The following is a 22738-nucleotide window of genomic DNA, read 5'->3' as shown; positions in this document are numbered from 1 at the left end:
TGTCTACATTTTTAATATGACAGGGCTAGACTGTGTTATCAGGAAGGTCCCTTTTAATCATGAAATTCTTTTTTTCTGGCTAGTCCCTGGTTTACGTGGAAAAGGAGATCTAAGAAAGTAGGAAATCTGCCCAAATTTATGGCTAATTAAGAGGCAAAGTCAGGGCTAGAATCCCTGGTTTTCTGCCTTTTAATACTTGCAATTCAGGCAGCTTGATTTTCATAAGCAAAGGCATAGATATAGTTAAGTCACTTAGTTTTAGTGTAATTTAAAACTTTGCTTTTGTTTCTTTTGCTACTTTAGTATCTAAAATTCCTTTTATATCAGTCATTTGACAGAATGTTTTGCTTAAAATAGTTGTACTTTTGATATAATGGTTTATTAAGATAAGTAGTTTATAGAGAAAATAATAGTTCTCATATCTGAAATAATACAGTTCAGTGTTTATACTTTTACTTGCCCACCCCCACCCCCCAATAAAAGATGCTTTGGAAACACAGAAAAATCCCATTCTGACTTTGTGATCAGTCTTAGGGAATATAGGTAATAGGAAATTTGACACTATTTTCAGTACGTGTTTTGTGCCTTTGAAAATTCAAAAGAAAAAAAAAAACTCTAGTTAAAGCTACTGCTCTCCTTTTGAATGGTGTATGTGTGTATGTATATATATGTACACATACATACACACACTTTACAGCATAAGATAAAAAAATGAGATTCTACCCGTTGTAGTTAGTGTAACTGAGGAATGTGTTTTGCTTTGTTTTGTTTTTGAAACATGGCATAAATCTCTTTGTAAGAGCACTTAAACGATGATTGAAATCCTTTTTATAAGTTACTGTATTTGGAGACTCAGGACTTCTTATCTCACATATATTCCTGTTAATACAGTATTTTTCCAACTTTGGTTAATAGTAGTCTTTATAACTGTATGTAGCAAGGGCATTTTGTTGGGTGTGAGTTTTGTTTTATAAATTCAAATTTGTGACACTTATTAGGCCAGCTAGAAGAATGAAGCAGTTTTAATGAACACAGAAAATTGAAATTGGCAATAAGGATGATTGCTGTAATCTTATCCTAATGTCCAGTTTGTGTGTTTTGTTTTCATTTTATAATATTAAAATCTGTTAGGTAAGTAGTTGCATATTCTAGGTTGTCTTAGCTCGTTTTTTCATATCATGGCTTTTTAACTGATTCAGACTCTTGAAAGAGGAAAAGTAAAAATTGCTTAATGCAGAATTACTAAAATATTTAAACCTTGCACTTCTTACAATAGTCAAACATAAAATGTACAATAAAACTGAATGTTAAATGGACATTCAGTCTAAGATTGACCTCTTCATTTGTTCTTGCACTGCTTATTATGTCTTGGTGAAATAATGTACTGGAAAGACGTACCTGTACCTTCATGGCATTTGAGCACTTTGAATGTGTATTGCTTGTATTATGTAGCTTGTAAGTTTATGTGATTGGACATACGAAGGCTTTTATTTTTAAAAATCCCCTGTAGAATATCTTTCCCTACATTTAAAAAATAAAATTAAACATAAATATGGTAGGGAAAGCTTTATTATTTCAAGCTCTGCACAAAAGTGAGTAAATTTGGCTTTCCTAATGAACACATTTATGTGCCCTACTGAGTCAAAGTTTAGCGTAGTTCATCTTTAAGCGTTCAAGGTCTTTGTTTTTAAGATAGCTTGAAAAGTAACAACATTTTAAGAATTCAGTCCCCAGAGAATTAGCATGGAAAACACTTAGTAGAAGAAGTAGAATTTGGAGTCATACCTGAGCCTGAATCTTGGTGCGGCACTTTACTCACAAAAGAGCCTTTTTCCACAGCTGTGAAAATGAAACTAATTGGACTTATACCAAGTACTTGTGTATTAAATGGCTTCTAAGGCTGCAGAAGAACCTGTTGCGGGGCACCCAATAATGTTAGTTCCTTTTGCATCTCTGCTCCCACTGTAGTCTCTTTCACTGTAGTACTGTTAGACAATAAATTATGTGCTCTGAAAACAGTTTTAAATTCTCTAATTTTTATTTTGAACATACATTATTTTTCAACACAGGATGTTTGATTAATCTTCACTTGAAAAATAGATTACATTTTCTTCATAAACTGTGTATATGCTTTAGAGAAGATTATTCTTATAACGGTTGAAAAAAGTATTGAAGTAGTACTGTGTGAGTCCACGAAACTCACAATATCAGTATAAAAATATATATGCAACAAATGATAGTCTTGCTTTAATTATCAGGCCTTGGTCAGTGCGACTTTATATTTATTCAGTAATAAGGAGATAAGTATTGGTTTTTATCAACTATAAATTCTTTCTAGAGAGAATACAATGTAAGTGTCTTCCTTGGGCATGTCTTTAGTTGTGGTCCTCAACTTTGGCTATGTGTTGGGATTACCTAGGGAGCTTCAAAAAAATTATGGATGCTTAAGCCCTAGAGACGAAATTAAATTGTCTGGTAGGTACTCTGGGCATTGGGATTCTTGAAAGCTCCCAAGGGCGCCTGGGTGGCTCAGTCAGTTAAGCATCTAACTTCAGCTCAGGTCATGATCTCGCATTTCGTGGATTCGAGCCCTGCATTGGGCTCTGCTGACAGCTAAGAACCTGGAGCCTGCTTCAAGCTCCCGGATGATTCTGATGTGTAGGAAACATTCATTGAGAACCATTGATTGAGAGATCGGATTCTGGCTTGACATAAAGATTAAAATGAAATGTTTAGTGACCACCTTGGAATTTGAGGTAAAATGATAGAGTTTGCTTTGATGGGCACTAACATTTGCATTGCATTTTACAACCTCATAGAACTTTCTTTTTTGTGAGTCCCATTTAATTTATTATATTTTGCCTCTTTGAAAGTCTTTTTGTTGGTAACCAGTATCAAAGGTATATCATGCTTTTTCTTTTGCATATAGATTGGTAGATAGTATATTTGTAAAATTGGAAATTGGAATCCTGCAAATGTTATTTTCCTCTTATGTTATTCCCTCCATTTAAAATGTCCTCCCTTCCCCATCCTGTGTGGCTAAATTCATTCCTCATGTCTTTCAATGCTTCTCTTTCCTAAAGTAGCTTAAAAGATGTTATACCAGGGCGCCTGGCTGGCTCCGTTGCTATGTGTCCGACTCTTGGTTTCGGCTCAAGTCATGATCTCATAGTTTGTGAGTTTGAGCCCCACATCAGGCTCTGTGCTGACAGTGAGGAGCCTGCTTGGGATTTTCTCTCTCTCTCTCTCCCTCTCTCCCTGTCTCTCCCCCCCCAACCCCGTGCTTGCTCTCTCTCTCTCTCTCTCTCTCTCTCTCAAAATAAACTTAAAACAAAACAAAAAACTCGTAAAATAAAAAAGATGTTATACCAACTTCCATGCAGAACTGTTATAGCCATCTTTTTAGATGTTTGACCTGAGTTAGGCAATCATACTACTGCATGTGTCTTAACTTGGGAATATGAAACTGTCACATCTACGTTTTTTCCTAGAGAATGCATTCATGAATTATTGCTCCTCAGTTCTTATTAGAAGTTCTATTGTGAGAAGGCAACATTCATAGATTTCTCAAGGACATGATTCATTTATTCTTTTAGAGTAGTGGTTCTGTACTTAGAGCAGTAACCTCTTTGAAACTTTCCTGCAAACTGTGGACTCTTGACTGAAAAATGCATTTGTACACATGCATATATTTAAGTTCAGGATCCTCTTGGTCCCTCAGAATCCCATGTATGCTAGGTAAGGACCCTTGCTCAAAAGTACAGTTAAATCTTTAGATAAAGCCTGCATCAAAAGGGCTATGTACTCAGACCACGTGGTTTTACTCTCCCTGATTTGAATTGCTTTTATTGGATCGTACATTGTTATGCTTCACTCGATATTGAGGAACATTTTGAGAAACGGTTCTGTGAAATTCACTTATGTTTTCATTGTAGTAATTGGAGACTTTGTCCCTGTTTCAGTTTTTCACAGCATGAGATTGCAGTCCATTAGTGGGGTGTGAAATGAATTTTGTGGTCTCAACCACCAAATATTTCTGGGGTTTGTATTGTTTTTTTTGTGTGTGTGATATTTAATACTAATAATTCGTATTTGATTTTAATGTTACTCTTTCCTTTTTAATAAGTGTAAGTATTATTTCATGAAGCTTTTAGTTTTTTATATGTGTTTACTGGATTACTGTGTAAAATGTGTTTCTTAAATGTATTTTGGGGTCAAAAAAGTTTGAAAACTGTACTCTATCCTACTTTCTCTTAACATGGACTCAGGAGAAATTTTTTTCTCTTTATTCTCTTCTGTAAAATGGGAATAATAATAATAATTGCTACTTCATAGGGAAGTAGTGAAGAGTAAATGTATCTAAAGTGCTTAGAACAGTGCTTCCTAGCACATTGTAGGTGGTGCTCTTGTTACCGGGAAGAGCAGTCTTCAGAGTTAATGCTTTGTTTTTATCTTACATTAAAAGACTTGTTATTAAAGATGTCCTTTATTTTGGCTGGTAAAAAATGAGAAGCTCAGAGATAAATTTGTGGCAAAAGATTAATAATTAATTCTTTGTCTTCCCTTGGCCCTAATTCTGTCACTTTAAAAATTTTGTTTTATCTTTGTAAGCAGTTTATGTCAGAATCATCAAAATATGCCATTTTAATTTTAATTTAATTCCATTATAATTTCAGAGATATTTTCATATTCACGAAAGATAGAGGCTCTTGTGAACATCCACTGCCTGTATTAAGCTTGTAGATTAATGAAACTTCAGATCTCCTTCATGGTTAGTTTCTGTCTCTCTTTAGCTATATGGTTTAGTCCAACACAGAAGAGAATCTTGGTAGCTATATTAGCTATCTGCCTTACTGAACAAACGTGTAAGCCCAGTTAAACTTGTGCTATGTGGAAGCAGCGCTTTCAACAATAGCCAAATTATGGAACGAGCCTAAATGCCCATCAGCTGACAAATGGATAAAGAAGATGTGGTTTATATATACAATGGAATACTACTTGGCAATGAGAAAGAATGAAATCTGGCATTTGTAGCAACGTGGATGGAACTGGAAGGTATTATGCTAAGTGAAATAAGTCAGTCAGAGAAAGACAGATACCATATGTTTTCACTCAAATGTGGATCTGGAGAAACTTAACAGAAGACCGTGGGGGAGGGAAAGGGGGAAAAATAGTTACAAACAGACAGGGAGGGAGACAAACCATGAAAGACTCTTTTTTTTTTTTTTTCAACGTTTTTTTTTTTTTTTTTTTTATTTTTGGGACAGAGAGAGACATAGCATGAACGGGGGAGGGGCAGAGAGAGAGGGAGACACAGAACCGGAAACAGGCTCCAGGCTCCGAGCCATCAGCCCAGAGCCTGACGCGGGGCTCGAACTCACGGACCGCGAGATCGTGACCTGGCTGAAGTCGGACGCTTAACCGACTGCGCCACCCAGGCGCCCCAAACCATGAAAGACTCTTAAATACAGAGAATAAACTGAGGATTGATGGGGGGGGGGGATGGTGGGGGAGAGGGGAAAATGGGTGATGGGCATTGAGGAGGGTACTTATTGGGATGAGCACTGGGTGTTGTATGTAAGCAACGAACCATGGGAATCTACTCCCAAAACCAAGAGCACACTGTACACATTGTGTGTTAGCCAATTTGACAATAAGTTACATTAAAAAAAAAGTTAAAAAAGATAAACTTGTGCTGTGTGGAAACTCAAGTTATAATAGATCCTCATAGTAAAGCTCTACTAAATCTTTTTATGCATTGAAATAGAAATGTGTCATTAAAAATTTTCAGAATAATATAGTTCAATGTCATTTTTTCATAATGTGGCATCAGAATAACATTGGATAGTTAATCATGTCTGTTAAATATTATGTGCTGTTTGTTACTTCGGTATATGCTTATGTATTTGTCCTAAAATATTTCTGAACAAAATGGTAAACTTCACATTTCTAAGATAGTCTGTGTGGTAAAAATGCCTGGGTAAAGAGGTATTGTTGTGGAAATAATGTGTAAGAAATTGTAGTTTTCTGGATTTCTTTTAGTGATGGACATTTGTTAAGGCTAATTTTCCACGTGTGTTTTTAGAAACTTAGTATTTGCCATTTGAATCTTCAGTAATTCACTTAAAGCTGAAAAAATTAGATTGACCATATTTAAGATAAACTTTAAGAAGTGAGTACTCTTCATGTGTCCCAGAATTTTTGAAAGCAGAAGTCTTTACAAATCCATGGTATATAGAAAGACATTAGAGTGTTAGATCTAGATTTAAGTTTTCCTACTTCAGCAGTTTGGAGAAGTTGAAAATCCAAACAAATGTGTGAGAATTTGTTCTTCAGGTGGAGTAAGTTTTAGAAGGGAGAATCCAGCAATCGGGAATAGAAAAGAGTGGAAAAGGAAATAGTAGAGGTAAAGATTTTTACAATGAAGTCTTGGTAGCAATAAATGGTGAAGGGAAATTCTGGCCTCAGGATATGCACCTGTACCTGTTGGGATGTTGGAATCTGAGTTGTGTGTGGATATTAGAGGGCTGATGGCATCTGTTTTGATACAAAGTTACAGTGGTCATAGCTTTGTAATTAAGTTTTAGGGAAAAAATTGGAGAGATACTTGTTTTATGTCCGAGATATTTGGATTTTTTCTAATGTGTGAATGTTAGGATAGTTTCCAGCTGTATTGAAGGGGTACAAGTTAAGTAAATAAAATCACTTTCGCTCCTTGAGATCATGAAGAAATCCGGAAAGTCAGTGACCTGGGCATAAAATCAGAAAAGCTTGAACTTTTTAAAAATTATATTAGAATTATATAGAAGTTCGAAGTGGGCAAGATGATAAGTAGGAGCTGACTATGTAGTTGAAGACATTTCAGATGCCATTATATACTGTTTCTAGGGTCTTTGTTTTTGTGAGCACATAATCATGGGGCGTCTCAAGGTTACCTTGAGGCAAACTTTCACCAGTTTTGGTTTTCAGAAGTCTTAAATTTCTCAAAAGCCAGTTATCTTGCTAGAAGGCAGTGTAGCTCAAGGGAAGGGATCTGTATGTAGGCTTTGGAATCAGAAAGACTCAGATTTGAAAGTTGAGTTTTGCCATTTAGTTATTACTGATGCCAGTGACCTCCCCGTGGGCCCTGGCTTTAACATCTCTAACACAATTATATGGTAATTCAGTAAGTGCAGACTTTTATTGTGAGGTTTAGGTATGATGTGTAGACATTTGGCAAATGGTAGCTGCTGTTAATCATTTTGGGAACCTAACTGTTGTGACTGTGGAAAGATCCATGGTACTTGGTTGTTTTACTTCTACAAAGTTTTAAAGGCAGAATTGTTCAGAACTAAAGTAGAGATGAAGAGAAATTCATCTAATTTGCATCCATTGTTCATTGCCTCTTCCTACAAGTGATTTCTGTAACTTGTTAAGCATATATACTTTCATAAAATCCTTAACTACTAACTAAATGGCTTTTAACCTTATTTTTTAAAATTTAACTTACTTGCTTTTCCTAGATAAATTTATAGCATCATTTTCTGGTAGACTGTTTTTAATGTATTCATATACTTCTTTAATGGATTATAAATACAACTGGAGGTGGAGTAGGCGTTTAAATATTTAATTTTTTCTATTTAAAGGCAAGTTATCAGAAATGGAAAACTGGATCCCATTGTATGCTTTCTAATGCTTGGAATAAATCACTAAGGAAAATACAGTGTGTATCAAAATGAGCATTATTTCATTTCAAGTCTTCTGGGGGAATTTTTAAGTTTCTGTAATAGAACTATGATACGTGTTACAATTACAGTGGCCAAAAAAATTTTATTTCCATTTGCTTAGCATTTGCTACCTGATTCAGTTCCACAAAGATAAATTCAGTTGGAAACTGTTAAAAAAGTAAATTTAAAAGAAAATCTGTGAATTTCACATGATCGTCATTGGGTATATAGGTTCCAGCTTACTAAATAAAGCTTAGTCTTTATGACAGTATGAAATAGTGAGATCTAACTAACTTAGTGAAGTTTTTTTCAATGTGTACTATCCTCTGATTTTATTTTATAAAGTACATTGCAAAAGGTTTTAGACTTTATTTCTCACTTAATATTTGTGTTATTTTTCAAACATCTAATTAGGTGAAACTGAATTGATTTCAATTTCTATGTTACAGGAGATTACCTGGGGCAATCGATGTTATTGGTCAGACTATAACAATTAGCCGAGTAGAAGGAAGACGACGGGCAAACGAAAACAGCAACATACAGGTTTCATATTTTAAAAATTAATTAATTTTGAAACTGAAGAATTACATCCATGTTCTAATTTAATTATTCGATGTACATTTATAGTGCAATGTTATATGTTAGGTATTTTAGATTTAAAATATGGAATTAATCACTTTTATTACAAAAGCTATCCTATTTAGAAGTTATTACCCTTAGATCTTTTTCAGTAAGATTTTTCTCTTTTTTTTTTTTTTTTTTTTTTTTTTTGCTGTAAGCATAATATATAGGCTAATTGGACTAAAAAAGGGAAATATTGGAAAAGTTTAAAGAAGGAAATAAAACTACCGATAATTCTAGCATCTAAAGATAACCACTCTTAACACTCTGGTACTTACTTCTCTTTGTCACCAAGCAAGATTACGATATACTATTATGATTCTTTTTTGTGTATCCTTTAAAAAAAATTATCATTTGCATTTTTCCATATTCTTAAAAATATTTAAAATTTCTTTATGATAGTTTCATTGTACGGACATACATAATTTATTAAATGTGACATTTTGGGGGGAAGTAGATTTTCTTTGTTTTCAAGTGAAATAATGAAAGGAGATGAGTTATTAGTAACTTGGATAATTCAAGTTAGAACTTTAGTAACAGATTTTCAGCTATTAGCTTGATCATACGTTTTTAAAAATTATTTCCTTTTTCTCAGTGCTTTAAAAAATGTCAAAGTGTTTTGATCCTCATTACTTTTAATAAATTAATCTTGTTTTTAGCATGCTTGAGGGTAAATCATTTCTAAGCTGGTAGATAGTTCTCTCTTCTTTTCCCCACCATTAAAATGCCTGGATTTCTTAGAATAATTCTGTTCCCTACTTTAAAAAATAGCTTATCAGCATAAGTGTTACAAAAATTGCTATACTTAAAAATGAAGAAGTTAATGAAAAGAGGGATTATGTTTAAATGATACCCTTCAGCCAGCAAGGATTTTTAGAAGCGTACATTAAAAGCACATTATGTTGTCTGTTTCTGCTGTTTTCTTAAATGTGTTTGCACATCAGAATCCCTCAGGGAGGCCTGACAAAAATCCAGATTTCTGTGTGTCACTCCTGTAGGTTTGCTGCCTGTCCCTTACCTTTTTACACAAATCACTATTTTGTAAACACTTCCACTTTTCAAGTATGAACCCTGGTTCTTAAATTTACAAGGCTCACATGAAAAGGTTATTTATATATCGGGCTGCCTATTATTTGCACCCTGTTAATGCATACCACCTGCTGATAGGCCCTGGTACAGTGAAGATCTCTTCTGTTGCCATGTTGATTTCTTAATGCTACTATCTGTGACTAATGATTACATTGCCTTAATGCGAGTACAGTAACTTGGTTGGGTAACAAAGATAATACTTATTACATTATATTTATAAAGTACTTAATTTAGGGGTGCCTGGGTGGCTCAGTCAGTTAAACATCCGACTTCAGCTCAGGTCACGATCTCACAGTCCATGAGTTTGAACCCCGCATCAGGCTCTGGGCTGATGGCTCAGAGCCTGGAGCCTGCTTCCGATTCTGTGTCTCCCTCTCTTTCTGCCCCTCCCCGGTTCATGCTCTGTCTCTTTCTGTCCCAAAAATAAACGTTAAAAAAAAAAAAAAAATTTAAAGTACTTAATTTATAAATACTCTCATTGAGGATGTTTTTATTCTTTTCTGAAGTTTTTTTTTAATGCTTATTTTTGAGAGAGAGAGACAGAGAGGGCGTGAGCAGGGGAGGGGCATAGAGAAAGGGAGACAGAATCCAAAGCAGGCTCCAGGCCCTGAGCTGTCGGCACAGAGCCTGACATGGGGCTCCAATTCATGAACCATGAGATCATGACCTGAGCTGAAGTTGGACGCTTAATTGACTGAGCCACCCAGGCGCCCCAGAATGTTTTTATTCTTACTAAGTTTTTTTGGTAATGATTTAATCATTTATTCTAGGCTTTATGTGGACATCTTAAATAGTGTGTGTGAGGGGCGCCTGGGTGGCGCAGTTGGTTAAGCGTCCGACTTCAGCCAGGTCACGATCTCGCAGTCCGTGAGTTCGAGCCCCGCGTCAGGCTCTGGGCTGATGGCTCGGAGCCTGGAGCCTGTTTCCGATTCTGTGTCTCCCTCTCTCTCTGCCCCTCCCCCGTTCATGCTCTGTCTCTCTCTGTCCCAAAAATAAATAAAAAACGTTGAAAAAAAAAATTAAAAAAAAAAAAAATAGTGTGTGTGAGTATATACTCACATCTGTACATATACACATAAATCACAGACATGGAAAATTTGCTTCAAAATATGTGTTATGTGAATAAAACTTTTTACTTTGTTTCTTAAATGAAATAAATTTACTGAGTTTTTAATCTTAGATATGTTTTTAAAATTAACTATATTTTAATTTTAGGTCCTTTCTGAAAGATCTGCTACTGAAGTAGACAACAATTTTAGCAAACCACCTCCATTTTTCCCTCCAGGAGCTCCTCCCACCCACCTTCCACCTCCTCCATTTCTTCCACCTCCTCCAACTGTCAGCACTGCTCCACCTCTGATTCCACCACCAGGTAAATAGTAAATAAGACATTTGATTTTGAGAGAAAAATAACCATGAGTGTTTCTTCTATTTTGAATTCTAATAATTAAAATATATATTTGAAAATAAAGTCTTCACTGATTGCACTGCATTATAATTAATAGATAGGAAACTTATGTTAAATCTTCAATAGATTCGGAGTGAAAACAAATCTGTATGTGCTATGTCAGCACAGCAAAGAATACACTAATAGAGAAGACTGGACAGATATGAAAATTGTGATCCAAGGTATGATAGTGATCACTAAAATTGCTAATTGTATACATAGCTTATGTATACATTAACCATGTTAACTTGTTCTGAAAAGGTTTAAAGATACTTTCAGAATTGGAGTAGGTTCAAAAAAATATATCCTGTGAAGAGATTGAAGTGAAAATCTCTGGTCATTTTTTTGTATCCTGATTTCCTTTTAGTAGACCTCTTCTGGGTGCCAGATACCTGGTATTTACTTCTTTTAAAAAGTCAGAAAATTTGTTTTATCATATTTGAGCCACTTTGATTATTTGTGTAATCGGTGGCAATAGAAAAAAATTCATGAAAAATCCCCAGATTTTTAGATTTTCAACCTTACATCCAGTGGCATTTGTTATTTTATTTCCATTAAGCTTCTGGTATTTATTCCCCTTAATCAGTTTTGGATGAAACAGCAAGACTGATTGAGATAATAATTACTTTCTTCCTAGGGAGAATACCAGCAGTAAATGATAAAAACTAGCTCCTGCTCATAATTATAACTACATATGTGAGATAAAGTTTTCTTAAATTTATAAATAAGTTAATATCAATTTATACTAAATAATAAAGTTAATTTATACTAAAGAGCCACATCCACTCAGTTACTTGGCAATTCAAGAGAGCCGTACTCGTTTTAAGGTACCAGTTTTGATAAGAGTACCAAGGCACATTAAGGGTCTGAATAGTCCTTCCCTATAGTATTCATTTTTGGTCTCTAAATATCAACTGTTTAATTGGCCCTACAGCCACAACAACTTTGATTCCCTTCCATTGTCACTTCTGTCTTCAAAAAGGGTAAGAATTATGAAAAACGTCTGGTTTTAGAGATTCTGTTGTCTCAGAAATAGAGGAAAGAGAAGACTGGATAGGTTGGAAGTGCTTACTCCAGACAACGTTGTTTCTAAAATTCAACAAATTTCTTGTTTTGGAGCATAAACCATTCAGAAGTTGTGATGGGACCCAGGATTCTTAGGTCTTGTAATATGGTGAGAATTAACTAAAGGAAAAGGGAAAGGAATGAGGATGTAGTGATTCATTGATGAGTCCTTTGTCTACCGAAAAAGATAAAATGTATAAATAGTTAATTCTGAACACACTTGATTTAGTGACATTACAAGATAATCAGTGTACATTATAATAGTCCTTATGCTATATTGCTTGATAATCTTAATTTTACTAGGTATTAATGGTGATTTGAAAGAATTTTTTTTTATTGCTAAGCTAATACAGTATATCCCCAGATTGCTTTATATGGTTTATATAGTCAACACTAGCTATTGTGAGAGAGTAAGTGGTATGAAAAATGGTGAAAATATAAATACCTTATTGATACAATATTTAGAATCTCTGTAGGATATTCTTCATAGGCACTGGCATTATCTGGAAGTATGACTTTTTCCAAAATCATAAAACTATTCCATTTCTTTGCCATATAACTTCTATTTATAAGGATTAGTATCTTTTAATAATATTTAGGTCATCTATGGCATTACACCATAGAGTAACACTGATTATTTTTCTGTTGTTTAAGTTATTTATTTACAGGCTTACCTCGGAGATATTACACTTCTAGACCACTGCAATAAAATGAATCAAATTATGTTTTTGGGGGGTTTCTTGGTGCATGTACAAGTTAATGTTTATACTATGCTATAGTCTATTAAAGAGTGCAATAATAGCATTATGTCTAAAACTCAGTGTGCATACCTTAACTGAAAAGTACTTTATTGCTAAAAAAATGTTTATCATCATCTGAGCGTTGAGTATAATCTTTTTGCTGATCTTGGTGTCTTTTGATGTTGAAGGCTGCTGACTCACCAGGGTGGTGGTGGCTGAAGGTTAAGGTGGCTGTGGCAATTTCTTACAATAAGACAGCAATGAAGTTTGCCTCATCCGTGGACTGTTCCTTTCACAAGTGATTTCTCTTTTGGATGTGACGCTGTTTGATAGCATCTTAGCCAAAGTAGAACTTTCAAACTTGGAGTCAATCCTTTCAAACCCTGCTTCTGCTTTTATCAGCTAAGATTATGTAATATTCTGTATTCTAACTCCTTTGCTGTCATTTCCACAAACTTCACAGCATCTTCACCAGGAGTGGACTCCATCTCAGGAAACCACTTTCTTTGCCCATCCATGAGAAGCAGCCCCTCATCTGTTCATGTTTTGCCCTGAGATTGTAGAAATTCTGTCACAACGTCAGGCCCCACTTCTCATTCTAGTTCTCTTGTTATTTCCACCACATCTGCAGTGACTTCCTCCACTGAAGTCCTGAACCCCTCCCAGTCATCCACGAGGCTCGGAATCAACTTCTTCCAAACTCCTCTTCATATTGATATTTGGATCTCTCCCCATGAATCATGGATGAATGTTTTTAATGGCATCTCAAATCATGAATCCTTGCCAGAATGTTTTCAGTTTACTTTGCCCAGATCTGCCAGACAACTGGAATCATGGTCTCTGACAACTATATGCTTATGAAATGTGTTTCTTCAGTAATAAGACTTGAAAGTCAGATGACTCCTTGATCCATGGGCTGCAGAATGGATATTTGTTATGGGGCATGGAAACATTAATCTCCTTGTGTGTCTCCAACAGAGAGCTCTTGAGTGACCAGGCACATTGTCGATGGGCAGTAATATTTTGAAAGGAATCTTTTTTTCTGAGCAGTAGTCTCAACAGTGGCTTAAAATATTCAGTAAACCATGTTGTCAACAGATGTGCTGTCATCCAGGCTTTGTTGTTCCACTTTAGGGCAGAGCACAGGCAGAGTGGATTTAGCATAATTCGTAAGGGCCCTAGGATTTCAGAATGGTAAATGAGCATAAGTCACCAGCTGCATTAGCCCCTGACAAGAAAAGAGTCAGCCTGTCCTTTGAAACTTTGAAGCCAGGCCTTGACTTTTCTTGAGCTGTGAAAGTCCCAGATGGCATCTTCTTCTAATAGGAGGCTGTTTTATCTACATTGCAAATCTGTTTAGTGTAGCCACCTTTATGAATTACCTGAGCGAGACCTTCTGGGTAACTCGCTGCAGCTTCTGTATCAGCACTTGCTGCCTTGCCTTGCACTTTACGTTATGGAGACGGCTTCTTTCCTGAAACCTCACGAACCGACCTCTGTTAGCTTTGAACTTTTTTCTTGCAGCTTCCTCACCTCTGTCAACCTTTACAGAATTGAAGAGAGTTATAAGGGCTTTGCCCTGGATTAGCCTTTGGCTTAAGGGAATGTTGTGGCTGGTTTGGTCTTCTATCCAGACCACTCAGAGTTTCTCCATATTGGCAGTAAGGCTAGTTTGCTTTCTTCTCAGTGTGTGTTCACTGGAGTAGCACTTTTAATTTCTTTCAAGAACTTTTCCTTTGCATTCACAACTTGACTGGCACAAGAGGCCTATCAGCTTTTGGCATGCCTTCCTCACTAAGCTTAATCATTTCTAGCTTTTGATTTAAAGTGAGAGACCTATAACTCTTCCTTTCACTTGAACATTCCAAGGCCATTGTAGGGCTATTAACTGGCCTAATTTCATTATTGTTGTGTCTCAGGGGAGAAGGAGAGAGAGAGAACACAAACAACATTTATCATTTAAGTTTGCCATCTTATATGTGATTGAGGTTGTGGTGACCCAAAACAGTTAAAACAGTAACATCAGAAGATCATTGATCACAAATGGCCATAACAAATAAAATAATGAAAAGTTTGAAATATTGTGACAGTTACCTTAAATGTGACACAGAGACATGAAATGTGCAAACACTATTGGGAAAGGACTCTAGTAGACTTGCTGATACAGTGTTGCCACAGGCCTTCAGTTTGTTAAAAACAAAAGCACGGTAACTACGGAGTGCTGTAAAGTGGGTGCAGTAAAATGAGGTATGCCTGTAATGTTAATTTTCAGCTACATGCTTTCCATATTTTAAACACCTGTCTGGATTTCCTTTGATGGCTTATTCTTAGAATTGCCATGCTGTCCTGTCAGCATTTAAGAATACTAATTTAGATGAATTCTGATGCTTGTTAAAGCAGTACCTAACTGGTATATTTGCTGGTGGCTGGGAGATACCAATTGATACTAAAACCAAATATTTGTAAATTGAGACTCTCTGAATTACTATTTAATTGTACCAGCTCATGAACTGTTGGGAGAAAACATAGCTCACATTTCCACCTGTGTTTCTCAACAATGCTAATCACAAAGATCTTGTGTATACTTGACATTCCTTAAATAAGATAGCTGATTGAGTTAACATGCTTATGTATCCATAACACCAGAGAGATTTTCAGATTGACAGTTGATACAGTCAGACACTTATCAGTCAGAGTGGGTACTAGCTTTCAATAACAGTATGGCTACATGGATGTATACCAACTGAATATTGGCCTTGATTAAAGCCACATTTTCAGTTACCATTTACCACAGAACCACATGATTAGAGTACATTCTATAGAGCTCACTGTAATTTAGATCACCTTAAGAATTAAAAGCAGTTAATGGAAGAAACCTGTGGCCCAGGAGTCTTTTCATGTTTGCCTTAAAAATTACTCCATTTTTCGGGGCGCCTGGGTGGCGCAGTCGGTTGGGCGTCCGACTTCAGCCAGGTCACGATCTCGCAGTCCGTGAGTTCGAGCCCCGCGTCAGGCTCTGGGCTGATGGCTCAGAGCCTGGAGCCTGTTTCCGATTCTGTGTCTCCCTCTCTCTCTGCCCCTCCCCCGTTCGTGCTCTGTCTCTCTCTGTCCCAAAAATAAATAAATGTTGAAAAAAAAAAAATTTAAAAAAAAAATTACTCCATTTTTCTTAGAGAAACCTTGGATTTTCTGGAGAAATACTAAAGGAAGAAAGGAAAAACTATCACTTGAAACTTTAAACGTATTTTAATGTTTTCTTTGTTAACATTTGTTTTGAAATGCAGAAGTTTTAAAGACTATAGGCCTGTATATGATGGGACAAAGATAGTAATCATTTTATAATGCCTATATTTTCAGATGCTGATTTTTTCATAAATAGGGTGACTGTATATCCAGATTTCCCTGGAATGGGTCTTACTTTTATACCTTTTATTTCAGCATAACTATTTCTATTCACTCTCAGAAATGCCTTGGTTTGAAGAAAAAAAATTATGGTCAGTTTTTGGAGGTTTCCAGGCATGACTCATCACATTAAGTGGGCTCCTTAACAAAGATGAGGTGATAGACGTCGCATGTATTCAAGGGATTTTTACTGTCAAATAGCAGAGAAGGAAACGTGTATTGCCTCCTACCCTCCTGAAACACACATCAACAAACATACATGAAACCTTGTTAGTAACAATAAAATAATTTGCCACAATTGATTTGTAAGAACAGTGGAGAACGTTTTGAATGGGAGAGTATAGCAAATATGTAAGAGACCTCTGGTCCTAAATGAATGTCATGACATTTGGACTAGCTTTTTTACATGAAAACGTATTTAATGTGGTTTCCTGCTACCATACTAACAGTAGCTTGAAAACACTGATTATTCAGCATCTTAACTTTCAGAAAGTCTGTTACTTTTATTGAACCACCCAGTACTTTCTATTGTGTTACATTTCTCAGAAATGCATTAGTACAGCTTCATGGTTTCACGGAGTAATAGTAGAAATTCATTTGACTCTTAAATAATACTGGGGTTATCGGCACCAACCTCCTAAGCAGTCAAAAATCTGCATATAACTTGACCTCCTGGATACTTCTACTGATAGCCCATTGTTGACTGGAAGCCTTACTCATAACATAAACAGTCAACACATATTTTTTTATGTTATATGTATTATGTACTATATTCTTACAGTAAAGTAAGCTAGAGAAAAGAATATGTTAACATCATAAAGAAGAGAAAATGAATTTATAGGTCTGTACTATAAAAAAATCCACATGTAAGTGCACCTGTGCAGTTCAAACCCATGTTGTTTAAGGGTCACTTGTAATAGCTAATAATAGCTAATATTTCTTGAATGCTTACTTACTATTGATGGCACTTTTCTGAGCACATTTCATGTATTAACTCTATATGATTCTTGACAACATCTGAAGTAGATATTATTCTAATTTTATAGAAGAGGAAACTGGGGTTTAAGGCATTTAAGTAGTACCTAGAAAATAGCAGAACCAGGGGTACCTGGTTGGCTCAGTCGGTTGAGCGACCGACTTTGGCTCAGGTCATGATCTCACAGCTCGTGGGTTTGAGCCCCGTGTTGGGCTCTGTGCTGACAGCTTGGAGCCTGGAGCCTGCTTTGGATTCTGTGTCTTCCTCTCTCTCTGCCCCTAACCCACTCGCATTCTGTCTCTGTCTCTCCCAAAAATAAATAAACATTAAAAAAAAATTAAAAAAGAAAAGAAAATAGCAGAACCAGTAGGCAGTTTTGCTTGAAAGCCTGTTTTGTTACCTGTGTTGAATCATGACCTGTGTCGAGAAAACTGTATTATGTATGGCATTGTGTGTATTTACCTCAATATCATGTCTTTGAAAAGCTTTTTTGTTTAATTTTTAATTTTTATTATTATTTTCTTTTCTTTTTTTTTTTTTTTTTTTTTGTATTTCCCTCATGTTGAAGTGCATGCATATATATTTGTGGATAGAGAAGTTAGGGAGGTTGAGGAACCAGATTTTTTTTTTGTAAATCTAGTTAACTGAGGTTTTGCTGTTTTGTGTTTCCTGATTTGTGTTAAGTCTAGTGAATATATACTTGTGATGTACTTGTTTATTGGAAGAAAAATTGTAACATTGGAAGGATTAATGCTATATAGTACAGTTGATTTTTATGATACTTTTTATTGTGGTAAAATGTACATAGTATTTATTATTCTAACCATTTATAAGTGCATGGTTCACTGGCATTAAATACATTGTGTTGTGTAACCATCGCTACTGTCTATACCTAAAACTTCTTCATTATTGATAACAAAACTGTACTCAGTAGACAATAACTCTTACCTCCTACCCCAGCTCCTGGTAGCCTCTCTTTCTTTCTTTCTCTATGAATTTGTCTATTGTAGGTACTTTATGTAAGTGAAATCATACAGTATTTGTCCTGTGTCTGGCTTATCTTGTTTTTAAAATAATTTAATTAATGTTTGTAAACTATTTTTTTAAACTATGTTCAAACTACATTACATTTTATTGTAGACTTTTAATTTAAAATTTTAAATGTTGATTAACTTTAGTGTCATCCTATTTTATCTTCATTTTTGAAAATAGAGTTTATTGAAAGAAGGCAGATTCATTTTAACTAATTTCTTGTTACATTAATCAAAATTAAGGGTCATGTGACTATGGTTCTGTAAGTCTTCAGAACAATTGAAACTCTCAGGAGTAGAATTCTGTTAAGTTGAAAAAGGCTTTTTGCTTTACTGAAATACTGTAGTCCAACTAGTTCAGACCACAGAGAAAAATCATCCCTGCTTTTAAAATTGTATATAAGGTTTACCTGTTTATCTAGATTTGAAAACGCATAGGGTTCTGCAGTTAAGAAGGGTTTCCTAAATTCATTCTGAAAGACTGTGGTCAAGTACCTTAGTGTATCACTAGTCACGTAGTACCATGAATTATATGAACTTAAAAGTTGTGTGAATTCCTTAAATATCTTGATTTTGGGTTAGCCATGATACAGGGAATTAGGGAGAAAGGCAGTTCACCTCTGGAGTCTTGCTGCATTTCTTCTGAGGTCTGCATTTTGGATTAGCTTTCTGTTAGCAGTCTGGTTCCAGCACAGTGGCTCTTAAACTTAATACAGCCCCCCTAAGAGCTTTTATTTATGCATGGTTTATCTGTTTTTTGTATTAGAAATTAAAACTGAGAAATATCATTAAAAAAAATTCTTAATAAGTCTATTACATATTAGCATTCAGACAACATTTGTATGAAAAATACTTTTTTCAAAACAAAAAACCATTTAGTGCAAAGAGTGGCCTTATTCTGTACTTTTGCAAATATTACTGTGTGGCTTAATAGAAAAAAGCTGAATTCTCCTGTTTGTTTCTGCCTTAAATCTTTCTGTGGTTTCACACATTGTGTAGCCTCTAGAAAACTTTATTGGACACTTGTAAGAGAATGAGCATGAAAATGGCAAATAACGTCTTAGTATTTTTATGAGAGTAGTTTTGACCTTGCAGATTCCTTAGAAGGGTAGAGACCCCTGGGAATCTCCAGATAGCACTTGAAGAATTGCTGCTTTGGCAAAAGCTTGGCCTATACTGGGTGAATATTATCTGTACCCTTGAGAAGGTACAATTTTGAGAAGCTGTTTTACGAATATGATGTTTATTAGGCTAATTTTTATAGTTCTGTAAGATTTTTGGTCTTATACAGTAAGTCTGCCTATTAACTGACGCTGTTTGCCCAAAATAATTTTTCCAGAAGTACCTTTAAAAATATATTCCTCGAAGTTTTTGAGAACTGTACTCATTTTCTCTTAAGTTTTTTTTTTATATTAGAAAACCCCCAACAGCCGATTAATATTTTCAGTGAACTAAAAATAGGGAATAATGCTAATTATCTGTAATTATTTTTCATTTGAACATTTCTGGCACAATTAATTTAAATGTAAGCTTCATGGATATTAAAACCTTCTCTACAATGATGATTTTTGAATGTCCTTTTTTCTCATGGGTGTTCCCTTTATAATAGTTACATTTTGAATGTACTGTGGATGCTACATTTTATAGAATTTAATCATGGTTTAATATTTGCCTTTTGTTTGTGCCACTCTTCCAATCATTTTGTGATTATATTGGAGCTTATAGAGACCAGTTCCTTTGTAAAAATACTGACATTTCTATTCAGAGATATTTTTATTTGTCTAATGTAGGATTTTCGTGTTCAGTAGGCTTTAGATTATTTTATAAATTAGAGGATTAAGTATTCCTAATAAGGATAAAATAGTTCACTTTATACTTAACATAAAATTGTCTTGTTTACCTTTTGGGTATGGCGTAGACTGATAACTTTGTTGCTTTAAGTTTTGTGACCATAGCACCTTTTAACAAATTTTTAAAAACATTACTCCATCCTTTTTTGCACCCTGTAACAAACTGTTTTACTTTAATCATTAAATAGTTGTATGGTATTCTACATCTGTTTCTTTTCTTACAGGGTAGATGGTAGACAATTTGTGTGTATATATAATCTTAAAAATACTGATGCATAGAAAAGCATGTAGTGTGGAAGGTAATACTTAAAAATTTTTATAAACCTTGACTCTAGGTACTCAGTTTCTTTGTGCAGAATTTACTTACAAGCTTGATGACTTAGAAGTAGAAATCAGTGAGTGTTAAGGAAAATGATCAAATTTATCTGTTTGTAATGTAATAGTGCCAATGAAATTTAGAAGTTGGTGGGAACTTGGAAGCCTAATTTGCATACTTCTGCCATGCTTTTTTTTTCCTTTCACTTGAACTTAATAGAGAAATGATAGGTAGTTATACATATTGGTTAGCTGTTACAGAGTAGCAAGTCACTTCAGAAAGTAGTGGCTTCAAACAACATACATTTATTATTAAATAGTTATTGTGGGTTAGGAGTGGGGACAGCTTAGCTGGGTCTCTGCTTCATAGTCTGCCACAGACTTTGAGATGGTCATCTCAAAGGCTTGACTGAGAAATTACTCTTTCAAGATCAGTCACCTCTTTGTTGAAATCAGGATTCATTTCATTTCCTATGTTGCAACTTGGTTCATGAAAGCATGAATGTTGAGAAGACAGTAGAGGATACCGGCAAAATAGAAGTCACTGTCTTTTTTAACCTAGACACAGAAGTGACATCCTGTCATTTTTGCTAGATCTTTTTTGTAGAAATAAGTCATTTATCCAGTCCACACCCAGGGGAGGGTATGAATACCAAATGTAAAAAAAGGCATAAATCAGCAAGAGGCAGGGATCGTTAGAAGCCATGTCAGGCTATCTAGCATGTAACTTTTTTCTGCCTTAGAAAAATAATGATGGGCTACATTGAGAATGAGTTCATACACAGTTTTCATTGTTATTGTTGTTGAGTACAGAGCCTCTATTAATTTTGTGCGAATACTAAAAATATAGTAAATTCCTTTAAATAAGTATCACAGGGCTGTTGCTTTTCTATTTCTTTGTCCCGATTTCTTCAGTTCCCAAATAGGATTTCAGGATCCCCACCCCCATGCTTTACATGGAAGAGTATGCGTTACAGGAACACTTATATCCGATTCTCTTTCTTTTGAGGATGCTAGATCGTATAGGCTGTCCTACAGCTATATTATTTTACTTCAAAGTGTCACATGTTCTGTTTGTTTCATAAAAATTTGGAATGGAATTTATTTCATGTGTATTGAATATTGAGCTGTTGAGCAGCAATCCATAGAGAAGTTTAGGATCTGATGCATTGATTCTCAAAGTATGGTCTCTGCTCAGCATCATCATCATTTCCTTGATAGGAATGCAAATTCTCTGGCCATACCGCAGACCTACTGAATCAGAAATTCTAGGGGCAAGACCCAACAATCTGTGTTTTAACAAACTCTCCAGGTTTTTCTGGTGGTCACTAAAGTTTCAAAACCTAATCTACTCAGTCCTATTAGAACTTGAATATTAGTTTTCTAAAAGCTTTGGCCTACAGTACTAGAAATCTTACTTTTATTACTGTTATGTGAGGCTTTCCAGGGAAATAATAAACTTTTTTCATACTCATTTTACAGTTAAAGGAAACAGTAAAACACAATACTTGCCTGTGTAATTCATATCTGTTGCTTAGGTAGTGTGTGTGTAGCCAGGAAGGTGGGAGTGTTGAAGATGAGGACAGTAATTTTGGAGGCCAGTTATCTCTTTCTTTACTGTTTCTCTTGTTATCAAAAGTCAAATACTAAATAGTGATTTTTATATGAGAATTCTATTGACCTAACATTATATCACATATTAAACTTTTGTAGTTGCATTTTGAAAATATACCTGATAACACCAAAGAATTGATTTGTATTGTGTTTTATCAACCTTGTGGTTCTGGTTCAGTAAACATTAACCAATAAAGATTTGCATTGAAATATCTTAGAGGTCTCACAAGGGCCTTTTCTGGTTCTCATACTAACATTGTGATGAGTAGATATTGACTAGAAAGATGTATATCTATATCTATATCTATATCTATATCTATATCTATATCTATATCTATATCTATATATAGATACGGCATGATTTTTCTTTTTGTTCTTAATTCTTTACAGTTGATTGTTTAAAAGCCCGCCCTATGATACTATTATAGAAAGATTAAAATTAAAAGCAGATTGTAATTTGGGGCGCCTGAGTGGCTCAGTCGGTTGAGAGTCCCATTTTGGTTCAGGTCATGATCTCACGGTTTGTGAGTTTGAGCCCCACATTGGGCTCGCTGCTGTCAATGCAGAGCCTGCTTAGGATTCTCTGTCCCTCTCTTTCGCTACCCCTCCCCCACTCGTGTTCTCTCTCTCTCTCTCTCTCTCTCTCTCTCAAACATTCGATTTTTTTAATGTTTTTATTTATTTTTGAGACAGAGACAGAGCACGAGCAGGGGAAGGGCAGAGAGAGAGAGGAAGACACAGAATCTGAAGCAGGCTCCAGGCTCTGAGCTGTCAGCACAGAGCCTGACACGGGGCTCGAACTCACGGACTGTGAGATCATGACCTGAGCTGAAGTTGATGCTTAACCGACTGAGCCACCCAGATGCCCCTCTCTCTCAAACA

The 22738-nt window shown here is 35.3% G+C and overlaps 1 protein-coding gene across 24 annotated transcripts in view; it reads left to right on the top strand.

Moving 5' to 3' along the window:
* Positions 1-22738, top strand: part of FIP1L1 (factor interacting with PAPOLA and CPSF1) — a 79004-nt gene that overhangs the window by 33955 nt on the left and 22311 nt on the right. For all 24 annotated transcript variants that reach the window (XM_058722584.1, XM_058722596.1, XM_058722594.1 and 21 more), the window contains 2 exons: positions 8156-8249; positions 10632-10788. In XM_058722584.1, coding sequence (XP_058578567.1) covers positions 8156-8249; positions 10632-10788 — 251 coding nt within the window. The remainder of the gene's footprint in view (positions 1-8155; positions 8250-10631; positions 10789-22738) is intronic.

This window comes from Neofelis nebulosa, chromosome 3, assembly GCF_028018385.1.
Source record: "Neofelis nebulosa isolate mNeoNeb1 chromosome 3, mNeoNeb1.pri, whole genome shotgun sequence".
Classification (NCBI taxonomy): Eukaryota; Metazoa; Chordata; class Mammalia; order Carnivora; family Felidae; genus Neofelis; species Neofelis nebulosa.
The sequence above is the reverse complement of the archived record's forward strand: the minus strand, read 5'-3'. Positions and strand labels throughout refer to the sequence as shown.